Here is a 14,157-nt window from a genome sequence, read left to right as displayed (position 1 = left end):
TCCATCCGATCTGCAGGCGGAAAAATCGTCAGTGTGCATATAGCCTTACAGATAAGTTCTAGGATTTACAGACTACCAATCCATCAACCCTACAAATCAGGATAGCGCATGTTAATCTGGCTTTTTGACACAGACCTACTGTGATGTCATAATCAAGTACGGATAGTCCCCGACTTGCGAATGTTCGAGTTACAAACTTCGCAAGTTGCGAACAATCTGTCCTGCTCAGTATGATGTAATGCTATGGCATTATAGCAGCCTGATAGAAGCCTGTCCGGTCAGATTGTGGGACACTGTTTGGGGCCCCCTGAACGTCGGGTGCCGGCCGTTTCTTACAGTCGGCACCTGACGGCAGAAGTTCCAACGAGCCGCGCCGCTCATCGGAACTGTTAATACTTTTAATACCGCTCTGACAGCGGTATTTAAAGTGTTAACAGTTCCGACAAGCGGCGCGGCTCGTTGGAACTGCTGCCGCCGGGTGTCCACTGTAAGAACAGCCGGCACCCGACGTTGTATGGAGCGGGATCCACCCGCGATTCCGCTCCATACAAACATGTGTTCGGACTTGCGAACAAATGGATTTGCGAACAGGTTCCTGGAACGGAACCTGTTCGCAAGTAGGGCACCATCTGTAGTGAACTGATATAATAAATACAAGTCCAAGGCTGTTACAATTCTGTGTAGGTTATAGGTATACTTTAAATATACCTATATAATCAATGGAATAAAGTTAGGCTGGATTCACATGGCCATTGGTGTTTTTACGTGCGACCACCGGCGCCGTAAGAAGGCATGAACGGGCGCACAAATCAAAGGTTTGTGCACCCATTCAGACGGCATGGGCCCGGCGCATATACACTGAGCTCGCAATGCCGTTGGGCGGGGGGGAGACAGTTTAGCTCGGCTAAGCTGTTCTCCCCGTTTCTGGCTCTCTGCAAGGGAAGGAGGTGGGATAGGGCGGGAGCTAGTGTGCTAAGCTCATGCCCCCTCTCCGCCCCTTGTCACAGCTACCAATGGGAGTTGTCGGGACGGGGTGGCGCTTAGCTCTGCCCCTGTCCCGACAACTCCCATGGCAATCAGCTGAAGGGGAGGAGAGAAGAGGGAGGGAGTTTAGCAATCACGCTGCTAAACTCCCTCCCATCTTCCTTCTCCGGCCGTTGTCATTGGCTCCCATAGGAACCTATGCAGGAGCCGACATATTCTGGCCTAAAAGATAGTTCTAGGACTATCTTTTGGGCCCAACGTAAAAACGCCCGGCGCTAGGTTAGCTGGTTGGGCGCTTTTACGTCACAGGAATCCAGCCATGTGATCCAATGCATCAGATCACAGCGTATATCAGCTGACCATGAAAACGGCGGCCCGATTTACGCTTGTCGGAAAGAGGCCTAACGCAGGTGGGAAAGCAGCCTTTCTTAGTTTTTACCATTCCACAAATAATAGCAATTTTGTAGTAAACCATAAATGCAAAATGACACAAATTGTTTCCAGCGCAATTTGCAGAGATACACTTTTTGAGGAAGAAGATGTGATAGTTTGCATTATTTGTGCAGTCCTGGTCAGAGGGTAGTGGTCGACTTTACTTTAGAGGATAACACTTGCTTAAAGCGTCTCTTCAGATCTTGCATGTTGGGGGACCTGGGGCGCACAAGATGGAGTCCTCTTCTTTTCTCTCCATTACAACTGAAAATCATCTTGCCAACCTCCTGACAAAGCTGGTAGAACGCTCCATACACGCCTTCATAGTTCTCTCTGGCAGATACTTCCGCATACGTGCCAGTCAGTTCATTGGCAAGATGGAGCCCCTCATCGGATTCCACCTGCCGGGCTCGCAAGAGATCAGCTTTATTTCCGACCAGAAGAAGGGGGATTTTGGTGTTTGGGTGGATTTTCCGTAAGTGCTGGTACAGAGGTCTAATCACACGGTAGCTGTTGTAGTCTGTGATTGAAAACACCAGAACAAAGCCATCTGCCCAGTAAATGGATCGGTTGATTTGCTCCTGGCAACAAATACTGTCGGCATCTTCCTGTGAAAGCAAGAGGGAGATACATAAGTAACAAATTAAGAACTAAGGTACTATGTATTCAAAGTGTGGTGTGCTGCTGATTAAGGCACATTATATAACTTTTGAATGCTATTACTTACTCAGTTTGTTGGTTCAAATCTTATCTATGGCTGGCATCCTTGGTATCAGTTCATATGTGTGGACTATTTTGTCTGCAGTCACCCTTCCCCCAATCTTGGGTTGAGTTGAGTGACTACACATTATTGTGCAATCTTGCTGTCTGCATGCGGTTTTTTGTACGTTTTTTCTCTCACCTCTGTAATTTTAATTTAGTTGTTAGTGAGATAGCGTAGGTTCTGACGTACGCGCGGTGGCCTTGCCGTCGCCCATCAGCTTACATGTTTTGGTCGAAATGCAAACTAACATCCACATTTATCAGTGTTTTTTTGCATGCAGTGTGTTATAGATGCTGGGGGAGCCCATGATTTCTGCCAGTGTGGTGCACTGTGGTGATACATGGCAATCCACTGCTTTGCCAGTAGAGGTTGTATTCTTGTACAGTGTGGCACACTTATCTATGGCTGGCATCCTTGGTATCAGTTCATATGTGCGGACTATGTTGTCTGCAGTCACCCCTTCCCCAATCTTGGATTGAGTTGATTGGGGAGGGGGTGACTGTCCATATTGCAATCCGGCTGTCTGCGTGCTACTAGGATATGTGGTGATTGAGCCTGTCCTGCAGTATCCGGTGATGCGTATTTGGCTTCTTTTTCTAGCAGTTATGTGCTTGTACATTGTTTTCTCCCCTCTGTGATTTTCATTGAAATAAATGGAGGCGTTTGTAATGGCATGCTAAACGCTGTAAAAACAACGTGTGTGAGAGTGGCCCTACACATGGTACATTTCTTGCAGAAATTTCTGCTATTGAGAATCAGTGCCATTCACCTGAATGGAGTTATTTAGGCGGCAAGCACATGGAGTTCTGCAAATCACATTCAGATGAATGGGAAAGAATTTTTGGATTGTACCCATTGTGACAGTTACACGTGTGTTCCAGCAGCACCTTTGTCCCAAATATAGCATGATCAGTCCTTCTGCTGACGGCACGCTTAGAACATAAATTGCTCTAAGAGGAAATCAGTAAACGGACCAGATGTACGATCCGCCGTGAGTCTTCAGGCCAGCTGGATCCCCTCCTGTTTGGATAACATGTAATTAGCCTACATGAGGTTCTGAGTAATACAATGATGGATGAGCTTGCTCCATGCCTCAAGTTTGTTGACTGCTTCTTCTTATCAGGAGTGAGCCTTGGGAAGATATCAAACTCTATGTTTGGACTGGGGGTGTAATGTTACATTTCAGATCTAGCAGAAAAAGTCCTGAAGTCATATTTTCTATGATACAAATGAGATAGTGATAACACGAGCTTGGATGTTGTGACTCATGAAGCTTGTTAACGGAGTCAAGTCTTGGAAACAAGTCATGTGTTGTGAATTAGAATGGCTATATCATGTAATGCAGAGTCATCAGGCAGGAGGTGTACTTGCTACTTCAGCATTTATACACAGTTGGACATAATCTTCCCAACATTATCCTGTAGAACTGTCGACCTAACATGCATATTGGATATATCTTGATATAGCGACATATGAAGAATAACAACATAATAGGAGTTAAGCATAAGCTGTGATAGCGCACTTGCCGAAAAATCAGATTTCAAATCTTGTCCACATCTGCCAGGACTGGCTGATCATCTAACATGTATGGAGGCTTCTTTAAGCCCCATTTACACACAACGATTATTGTTTGAAATTAAGTTAAAAGCTTTTTTGCATAGCAATGCTGAGCATTTAAATGTATAGATCATCATTTGAAATCCTTGCCATTTCCCTCATTAGCTAAAGTAAACACAGTATATGTTGTTTGCTCAGGTGGCCGTGTGTTTATGCGAGGAATCTCTGGCCAGCAGGGTTTTAATCAATGTGAAGAAAATCCATTGTCTTCTGTGGTCATGAGTAAGCAAGTTGTCATTGTGTTTTGGAAAGGCAAACAATCACCCCTCCCCTCAAGTTGTTCAGTCTTTCAAAGACTGAAGGAATGCCATTTAGATGCCATATTTTTATGCAGGCGGAAACTCAGCGATAAATAACAAGTTAAGAAATAGTGTACGATGGCTTCGCATTTACACGTAAAGATTATCGTGCTTTTGTTGCGTGTAAATGGGTCTTTACTCTCCCCTAAGAAGAGATGTCGAGGGTTATAAGGTTTGGGTGGTTGGATTTCACTTCTGCTCAATCCTTTTGTTTTCGGGAAGATAAGCCTCTCCCTACAATCAGAACAAGCATTCATGTGTATGAGGGCTCTTTACACAAGCATAAAAATCATACAGGAGTTAGCCGCACGAAAAAAAAAATTGTGGCTAACTCACAAGAAAATTGTGTGAATCGATGATATACCGCTATCAAGTCCTGTGCTTAGTTAGCAGTGAAGTTGCTCATTCATACGATTGAGCGCTACGTGTTGCTGAAAACAAGCGCTGCTCTGAGAGGGGAGAGAGAGGCACTTCCTTCATCGCAGTGGGGATGGAAGGTTTCCCCAACAGCTGAGCTGGAGGAATTCTCCTGTACTAGGGAGAGAAAGCAAGATGAAGAAAGTTCCCGGGGAACCCCCTTAATTGCTGGGAACTCCCTTCATATCAGCGCAATACCAGCATTCCCCTGCAATGCGGAATCCCCATAGCAGGGAGAGAGAGGTTCTATATAGAACCACCCTCTCACCCCCAGTTCTCGGGGAATCCCTCAGGCAAGCTCTGTAGCCCAGCTCCCACTCACTAACCGTTATGGGGATTTCCTCATTCTCCCCTGCAGGGCAATTCCTTCTCTCCCTGCTGCTGGGGAATCCCTTTTATTCTCCCCTGCAGGGGAATGGCGGTATGGCGCTGAGATGAAGGGAGTCCCCAGCAATGAAGGGGGTTCCCCAGGGACTCCCTTCATCTCCCTCCCTCTCTCCCCGCTGCGGGGAAATTTCTCCAGCCCCTCGGAGATGAAAGGAACCCCCCGGGAAGTCCCCCTTATTCATGTGAGGACTAATAAGAACTTACAGTGAGACATTTAAAATGTGCTTCTGGTTTTAGTGGAGCCGCAGAACTCCCTCCCCCTTATCTCCCTTCGTCTCCCATTCCCATTGTTTAGAAATTTAAACTAAACAATCGGAACACTTAGCTAATCTCCCTCTCCCCTCCCTTGTTATCCAGCCCTCATAGGAGTTTGTGGAAACTCCTGCGCATCGCGCACCAAAGACGGGTCCTATGTTTTCACGCAGCACGGACTTTAGATGCGAACATTTCAGTCACGCAGGTCCTATCTTTTTAGGTGTGTGTTTTTTGTGCGTCTAAAATTCCTTCATTTGAACGTTCCCGTAGGAAACCATTGGTTCTAATAGCCGCGAGTTTTTTACGCACGTGATTTTTGCATACATAGGTCCCTGTGAGAATGAGCCCTTAGGGTGTAAGGCGGGATAGCCTTCGGCTTTATGAGCCCTCGGAAGACAGCTATCTAATGTGTGTGACCACCCTAGAATAAAAACAGTGCTTGTCGAGGAATTCTTTGCCACTCGTTTACATAAGTTTTCATAAACAAGCCGTTTATTCATTTTATTCCTGGGCACAAATTCGTTCATTTAGCAATTACCCAAGTAATTAAAAAATGTTAATGGGGTCCCTAAGGCTATGGTAGAAGATAGAGAAATTAGGGCCAAAAACACACAGAAATGTTCACACATACACGTGTAAATACAAAGATAGATGCACACATACTATACATATACATACAAACCCTCCAACTTAAATTTTGGTGGCATAGAATCAAATGACTTCATGGCCCTAAACTCTAGCACCTTATTTATGCTCTGTCTCATTTCAGTTTCAGAGCCATGGATGGAGGCATCTGTAGTAGACATTATGGTGAGTTGGACACTTTCAAAAACATCTGAGAATGACATTTATGGAGACATCTGAATCAGGCCTGTATGGAGACATCTGTGGTTGGCAGCTGTGGTTGAGATACTGAAAGGGGTTGTCCATCGGAAAACCTTTTTCGAAAGGTGCTCAACAGACCATACAAACATAGAAAAAGGTCTACTCATATTACCCAATCTCCTGCCACTATGGTTCTAATGGTGCTCAGCCCCCCAGAACTTCCTGCTGCAATGATGACATTCCGACAATGGGGACATGTGACCACTGCAGCCAATCACTAGCCCAATACAGCCGGTGAGTAACTGCAGCGGGGTCATGTTCCTGTATGAGGTCAACATCACTGCAGCAAGCAGGAAATAGAGAAAAGAAGGGGACCAGGCACCACCAGAACAGAAATGGCAAGGAATCGGATGAGTTGAGTATTTCTTCTTTTATGTTTGCACAGTTGGCTGAACATGTTTAAATTTTTTTTTTACATTTCTGGACAACCCCTTTAGAGAGGCATACCTGTGGCTGACACATTGCTAATGGAGCTGCGACTTCTCTCTGGAAAACTAAAGCCAACAGAAATGTTAAGTGAGCCGCATAGGATGCTACTGTAAAATGTTTGTGTTGCATGACTTCTAGCAGAGGGTAATCTACTGCAGTGTCCCATAGTGTGACCCCAGACACAAGGCACATTGAGGAGCTGGGAGGGTAGAGTGGTCACTTGTTATGGTGGCACTTACCAGGCTCCCTCCCAGAGGGACGCACGTAGCCTCGGCCAGAGCAGCGCTGGATAGCGGTGCCCAATAAACTGGAGAACAGGGATAGTGAATGTCACAGGTGACGCCACTGTTCCGTTACCCACCAGTATGACCCTCCGTAGTAATTAAATGGAACAGAAGTAACATATCTCAGGTCCCTGGGAACGGTAAGGGCCTGGCAAAAATTTTACTGGAACAATTTCTTGTATACAACGCACAAATAACAATGATTTGCAGTGCAGGTATTAGAGAGACTTGAGAGTACCTCCACTCAGTGATCCCAAACTTCAGAAAGGCCGGGTGTAAAAGCAAATGGGTGTACCTCTACACAGTGATCCCAGACTTTAGGCAGCCGCATAGAAAAAGATGAATAAAGAGTAAGTTTGCACTAGGCTATGAAGGTGGCACCTGCTTCTTACTCACGCTCTCTCTCTCTCTCTCTCTCTCTCTTCAATTGGGGCTTACTCCTCTCTCATCTCTGAAACATACACTCTCAGGGAACCTCTCTTCTTCTTCCATTCTTCATCACATAAGGGTTGAAGGTACCCCCATGTGGCTGACACTCTCTCAGGAACCCAGAAGAACAGAAGACCTTTTCCTGCTCTCGGACCTTCCTATTTATATTCTCACTCGTACCATGTGACAAGACAAATTTATACATTGCAAGCATCACCCACACTTTTGCAGACACTTAAAGGGGTGGTCTCGCGAAACCAAGTGGGGGTATACACTTCCGTATGGCCATATTAATGCACTTTGTAATATACATCGTGCATTAAATATGAGCCATACAGAAGTTATTCACTTACCTGCTCCGTTGCTAGCGTCCTCGTCTCCATGGTTCCGTCTAAATTCGCTGGCAGCTTGCTTTTTTAGACGCGCTTGCGCAGTCCGGTCTTCTCCTTTCAGCACGAGCCGCTTCAGTGTGCTCCCCGCTACAGCTCTTCTGCGCATGCGCAGATGAGCTGTCACTGCTCGGGAGCGCGCTGGAGCGGCCATTCTGTACCTTCCTCTGTTAGAGGAAGGTGCAGAAACTGGAGCTGCCGTCCGGAGAAGCCGCCCAGCTGTCCTGCCGTCCAGCTGTCCTGCCGTCCAGGTAAGTGATGGGCCGGGGGGGGGGCTGCCGCTGCGCCGGGGGGGGCTGTCGTCGCTGTGATGCGCCGGGGGGGGCTGCCGCTAGGCCGGGGGGGCTGTCGCTGCGATGGGGGGGCTGTCGCTAGGCCGGGGGGGGGCTGTCGCTGCGATGGGGGGGCTGTCGCTAGGCCGGGGGGGGGGCTGTCGCTGAGATGGGGGGGCTGTCGCTAGGCCGGGGGGGGGCTGTCGCTGAGATGGGGGGGCTGTCGCTAGGCCGGGGGGAACTAGCGCTGGGCCAGGGGGGTAAGTGATGGGTCGGGGGTGATGGTCACTGACAGGTGAAGGCCCCGGAGCCCAGCGCTGGGCTCCGGGGCCTTCACCTGGGCTGAGGGTCTAGCGCTGGGGAGCCGGGAGCGTAGCGCTGGGGAGCCGGGGGCTAGCGCCGGTTACCTGCTGCCTGGCGGTGGGTGACTGGTCGGCGGCTGCGGGGCGTCTGGTCGGCGGCTGCAGGGCGTCCGGTTGCCATGGAGACACAGCTGGCAGCGTCTCGGGAGCGCGCACGTCGGGCTGCAGCGAGCGACGGGGAAAGAGCCGGCGGCCATCTTGGGGAAACTTTTATAAGTTGCTGAAACGCTGGAACGGTAAGTACGAACCAGCTAGGAAAGTCATTTACAGGGGTAATTAGTAATGTATGTTTAATTAGGGGGATTGGGAAAAAAAAAAATCACTGCTTCCTCGAGACATCTCCTTTAACTCATCACATGCTGCAGCTGTGCAATACATATAACAGAATGACTAGACACTTTTGCACAACACAATGACATTATGGAGGGGGCCAGGAATAGATATACTGGGCCACTACACTTTCCATTTTTGCTTAGCATTTTACAAACACTGGAGGGTATAGATATAGACACACACAAACTTACAGAAACAGACTGTGATACTCTGCACCACCGCCATATACTGACAAAGTAACTTATAAGGAGGTTGGAAAAGTTCACCGTCTGAATTTTGGTTAATCGTTGTGCTTCGTAAGGTCTAGTTAGTTCGAATGTATAGAGTTTTAGTTATGGATAGGAAAATATCATATTTTCAGAGTGTGTTAAACTAAAGGCCAAAATGCTGCTAATTACTCTCTTGGTATTGTAGCTGTTATATTTACCTGGGAAAACTCGTTTACTCCTAACCTGTGTCTGCCATCCTACCTGTGCTCTCCACTTTGCTAATAACCTTAGACTAATGCTACATTACACAGAACGTATCGTTCAGAAAATCGTTCAAATGAGCAAAACTGAAAAATAGTCGTTCAGCCTAAATGCGAGCCAATGACGTTCGTCGCTTAGTTTCAGCCGGCATAAAAACCAGCGCCGGCTCGTGCAGTTTAACCACGGATCGTTAAATGCTTTACATAGGAATGTGAAACACTGGACAATTAGCGCACAAAAACTGCATGATTTTTATCGAGAATCATTCCATTTAAACAGGCTACACCAGCGCGAACAAGCTGATGATGACGTCACCAGATCGTTCACCTGGGGCAAACGAGAATCGGGAGATTCTCAGCCTCTTTAATATAAACCTCCAACTTAGTCTTTAAAATTTTTCCCAAGCTGCACCAGTTCTCTGGAATGCGCTGCCCTAAGCAATCCGGTTAATTACCAACAGCCATAGTTTCAAGCATTCCTCAAATACACATTATTTTAGGGAGACCTTCCATAGCTCTTCTCCATTTACACGCTTCTACATCCCCCCCCCCCCCAAAACCAGAATACCTTTCATCCCACCATATCCCCCGCACCCCATACAGCTAATCCACTCTATATATCTGTACATCCACAGTTGCCTATTAGTGACTGGCTCATACACCTTTATGTCCATGTGCATATGCCGGATAAACTCAGAAGCAGCATCAGGGTGTAACAGGCTGATCTCTTATTGGAGGGATGCCTCTAGAGAGAGGGCAGAGATCTGAGCATTTAAGGCCGGTCACAGGATGATGCATCGGCATTTCCTAACCTGCCGCCAGCCTACCATCAGGGCTGAGCATTTAGTTTTATCTCATCTTTAAAACTCTTATGCTAGTTTTCAACACTGACATAGTATCTTGGACTATAGAAACGCATTAAGCCAGAACCAGCGTGTACTGAGCTATTTGTAGCCAGGTATACTCTAAGTAAGTCATTCAGTATATGTGGATAAGGGATAGCAAGTTTATAGGAAGGATAGCTGGTCTCTAATAGGGTGCATTGGGCATTTTTGAGTACACTTGACTGTCGAACTTATGAGCTTTGCTACCTGATCACCACCGCTAGGTCTATTTCTTATCCACTTCTACTTTTGGTGTCTTAGGTTTTGAGGATACATTGCAGAGTCTAGGTATCAGTTAATAAGGTCATTTACCTCCTTATTGGACTCCTCTATGACCTACATTCTTTTATCTGGTTAGGTTAATCTTTAATATACTTCTCAGGCAGAGTCTCACAACACTGTATTATTCCATGCGGTGGAGTTTGTGGGGAGTGGGAGGTTTCTATAATGAGTGATGGTGGGAGAACTTCCCATACACCTAATGCACTCCATATCTGTATATGCACAGATACCGGCTGGTCCCTGGCTTCTGCTGCTTTAGGGCTCTTTCACACGAGCGGATATACAGCGACGGCGTTTTTACGTTTTCATACCTGCTCCATATAAGCGCCTGAATGGGCGTTATTCCGCGATCACTGCCAGCGTTTTCTCTACCATTCACACGACTGTGTGCGTCATTTTTAGCGAAAAAAATATGCCGCACCCTGCTGGAAAACTCTCGCCCTGCCAAAATTCTCGGGATGCCTTCCAGTGCCTATATAGAGGCAACTGTTAGCTTTTCCCAGTGTTGGACGCTGCAAAAATGCCTCCCCCTCCCTTCTCTCTTCCTGCTCCCATAGGCGTCTATGGGACCCGCCAGCGTATATTGGCCAAAAGATAGTTCCAGAACTATCTTTTTGGCCACTGTATTTCGACCGCTTCAGTTCCATCTTTCACAGTGCTGACATATTTACACGCCGTATAATCGCCCATGTGAATGAATGCATTGCGAACCGATGCTTCACATGGGTAGCATATATACGCCCGGGCGTGAAAACGTGGCGCATATGCGCTCATGGGAATGAAGACTTATATATGTATATAGTACCCTATCGCAGCTTGCTCTATTTTTGTGCAGGCTCTGCACAGACAGCTTCCTTTGAACTCAATGGAAGCCATCCTAACCATGGCCCTTCCACAATAACATTGCTAAAAGGTCACAGGTACCCGCGTCATTGCTTAGTGACGACGCAGGAAAAGTAGGGATTTCCAAAAGAAACTGTAGTCCGCATGCCCAACGGCTCGCCATGCAGACCATACAAGAAAAGAAAGAAAGAAGCAGGTATGCATTGATGCCGGCCAGGCACAGGGTTGGTTTCTGCTTCGGGCTCCCGCTTGAGGAATCCGACCCATTCATGTGCAGCCGGCCTTACAAATACGGATGAACAATACTGACTGCTATGTGTGAGTCTGCAGAAATCCATGCACATGATACTGAAGCAGCCCTATTTAGATGAATGGATTGGTTTCCAATGGCTACGTCCTGTACGCTCCACTGTTACTGGTCGGGCATGCTCAGTGCCTTCACATTCTGTAATATCAGACACAGTTCACATAGTTATGAAAGCGCACTCGTCAGTAACTTGAAATGGGGCATTGTGGGAGATGTAGTTTGTGTACATCCCAGCAGCCATTCTATATAATGTGGAAATCTGAAGCTGGCAGGAAAGCAGTGATGGCGCAGTTATGCATAAATGGTATCAAAGTTCAGTTTGATGATTTACATGGACATTCGGAATAATGGCAATAAATGGAAACATTAGGGAAATTTTGCCTAGTCTCTGGAATACCCCATTACATATCAGAAGATTTCTGGAATGGTACTGCAGCGTCCGAGGAGTGGGCCCCAGCCTAGGAGACAGCAGGGGTAGAGTAGTTAACTTGTCATGGTGGCCCTACCATCTCCCACCCGGAGGGCAACAGGGGACATGTCCAAGGGACACAGGCAGTCTACATCAAATAGGAAAACCCACTGGTGGATTACCTTAGTCCTTTTTGTCATGGGTGACGTCACCGTTCCTTCCTCTGCAGTGATCTCTCCGGGAAACAAATAAGAGCACGCACACACGGGGTGGAGTTTAAAGGCCAAACCGGCAGCAGTCGGAGAAGCCGTTTACTGTAAATCAACTGGTAACAGTTCCAACAATTACAGTCCACTTTACATCCATCTGCAGTACAATAGTGCAGAGCAACACGTGATGCGACAGGGAGGAAAACACGGGAGAACAGAGTGACTTTACACAGGCCAAGTTATCTGTGGTTCTCTGGTCCCAGACACCGTCTCTTAACCCCTTCATGACATGGCTTATTTTGGGCTTAAGGACGCAACAATTTTTGGCGGATTTTCTTCTCCATTTTTCAAAAGCCATAACTTTTTTATTTTTCCGTCGACGCGGCCGTATAAGGGCTTGTTTTTTGCGGGGCGAACTGTAGTTTATATCGGCGTCATTTTTGGGTACATTAACTAAATGTAAAACTTTTTTTTTTTTTTTATGATAGCAGGGAGAGAAAACGCATCAATTCTGCCATAGCTTCTTTTTTTTTTTTTTTACAGCGTTAATCATGCAGCATAAATGAGACAATCTATTTTTTCTGCGGACAGGTACGGTTACAACGATACCAAAATTCTTACATTTTTTTTAGTTTTTTCCACTTTTCTGCAATAAAAACCCTTTTTTGGAAATCTTTTTTTTTTTCTAAATCGCTGCATTCAAAGTCCTGTAACTTTTTTATTTTTTATGTACGGAGCTCTGTGAGGGCTTATTTTTTGTGAGACGAGCTGTAGTTTTTACTGGTAGCATTTTGGGGTACATACGGCTTTTTTGATCAGTTTTATTGCGTTTTTAGTGAGGCAAAATGCTAAAAATTAGCATTTTGCCTCAGTTTCTTAGCATTTTTTTCCGTGCACAGTCAAAAGCATGTGCATCTTATTGTACCCGTCGTTACGGACGCAACAATACCAAATATGTGGGGGTTTTATTTTTTTTTAACCTTTTTTATGCTAATCTGTGAAAAAGCATAAAAAAATGTTTTTTCTACTCTTTTTTTACATTTTTTTTAAATTCATTTTTTTAATCTTTGTTTTTTTTACAACATTTGTGTCCCCCTGGGGGACCTTGACCACTGCCCTGATGATCGCTGTCATAAGGCATGGCAGAGCTACTGCTCTGCCATGCCTTATCGCTTATACAGCGATCACAGGCACTGGTAACACAGGACGCTAGTGTCTGGCGTCCTGTTACCATGGCGACAGGCCTAGCTCTCGCGATAACATCGCGAGAGCCGGCCGGAGACACAGAGGGAGCGCGCTCCCTCTGTGAACTCTTTCCCTGCTGCCATCTACTTAGATCGCGGCAGGGAAGGGGTTAACAGCGGGGGGCGCATCTCCGATGCCCGCCCACTGTTGCAGCGGGACGCCGGCTGTGACTGACAGCCGGCTCCCGCTGCGGGATAGAGCGGGATCATATGTGATCCCGCGCTATCTTCAGGACGTAAGTTTAAGCCCTGTTGCGGGAAGTACCCTGCTGCCAGGACGTAAACTTACGCCCTGCAGCGGGAAGGGGTTAAACAACTCTACCAACACTCTACTGGTCCACTCTCACTGAATTTTGTAGAATTGCGCTTCACACTGCACCGTGGGAAACTCAAACTTATTGTGGCACTCCTCATATACTCCACATGGGGAAAGAAGAGGGGGTTCACGGCATTAGAAGTCTATCCGTTCAGCCTCTTCCATCTCTTCTAGTACTCAGACTGAGGGTGTCTGAGTACATGCCCCGTCTAGACCTAGATCACTCTCCAACTCTCACTGACTACGGACTCCTCTCTCCTCAAACTAAACTCAACTTTCATGCACCTTGAATCCACATATATAAGACCAGGTCACATGACATACAAATAAATACTTTTCCAGACATAACCCACACAGTAGCCCGATATTATTGTATCTTGACGCCACCAGGAAGTCCTGGTGGAGACAAGACTGACAGGGGAATCAGCACTCCAGGGTTGTCTTTATAGTAAGAACATCTTTATTCCTCAATATAAGATAAAAACTGCAACGTTTCGATCCATCCTGGATCTTTTTCATTTGTGGACTTGCCTTGTGGATCCTTGGGTCCGGATCCTCTACAGGATCGTGCACCAGAGGCCGGGTTGTGCCTATTTGATTATTGGTCGTGCTGTTTTCCACACATCATTCTTCTCAAGGCTGACAAGGGGGTGACCC

General features: G+C 46.7%; 1 protein-coding gene across 2 annotated transcripts in view; it reads right to left on the bottom strand.

Annotated features, from left to right (window-relative positions):
• Positions 1 to 412: 412 nt before the first annotated feature.
• The window catches only part of LOC136580791 (ras-like protein family member 11A-like), an 84,406-nt gene continuing 70,661 nt past the window's right edge, over positions 413 to 14,157 (bottom strand). For both annotated transcript variants that reach the window (XM_066581647.1, XM_066581646.1), the window contains exon 4: positions 413 to 2,024. In XM_066581647.1, the coding sequence (XP_066437744.1) occupies positions 1,557 to 2,024 (468 nt within the window). In that variant the 3' untranslated portion in view covers positions 413 to 1,556. The remainder of the gene's footprint in view (positions 2,025 to 14,157) is intronic.

Source organism: Eleutherodactylus coqui, chromosome 10 (genome assembly GCF_035609145.1).
Source record: "Eleutherodactylus coqui strain aEleCoq1 chromosome 10, aEleCoq1.hap1, whole genome shotgun sequence".
Lineage (NCBI taxonomy): Eukaryota > Metazoa > Chordata > Amphibia > Anura > Eleutherodactylidae > Eleutherodactylus > Eleutherodactylus coqui.
Note: the sequence above shows the minus strand (reverse complement) of the source record. Positions and strands in the feature narration are given on the sequence as shown.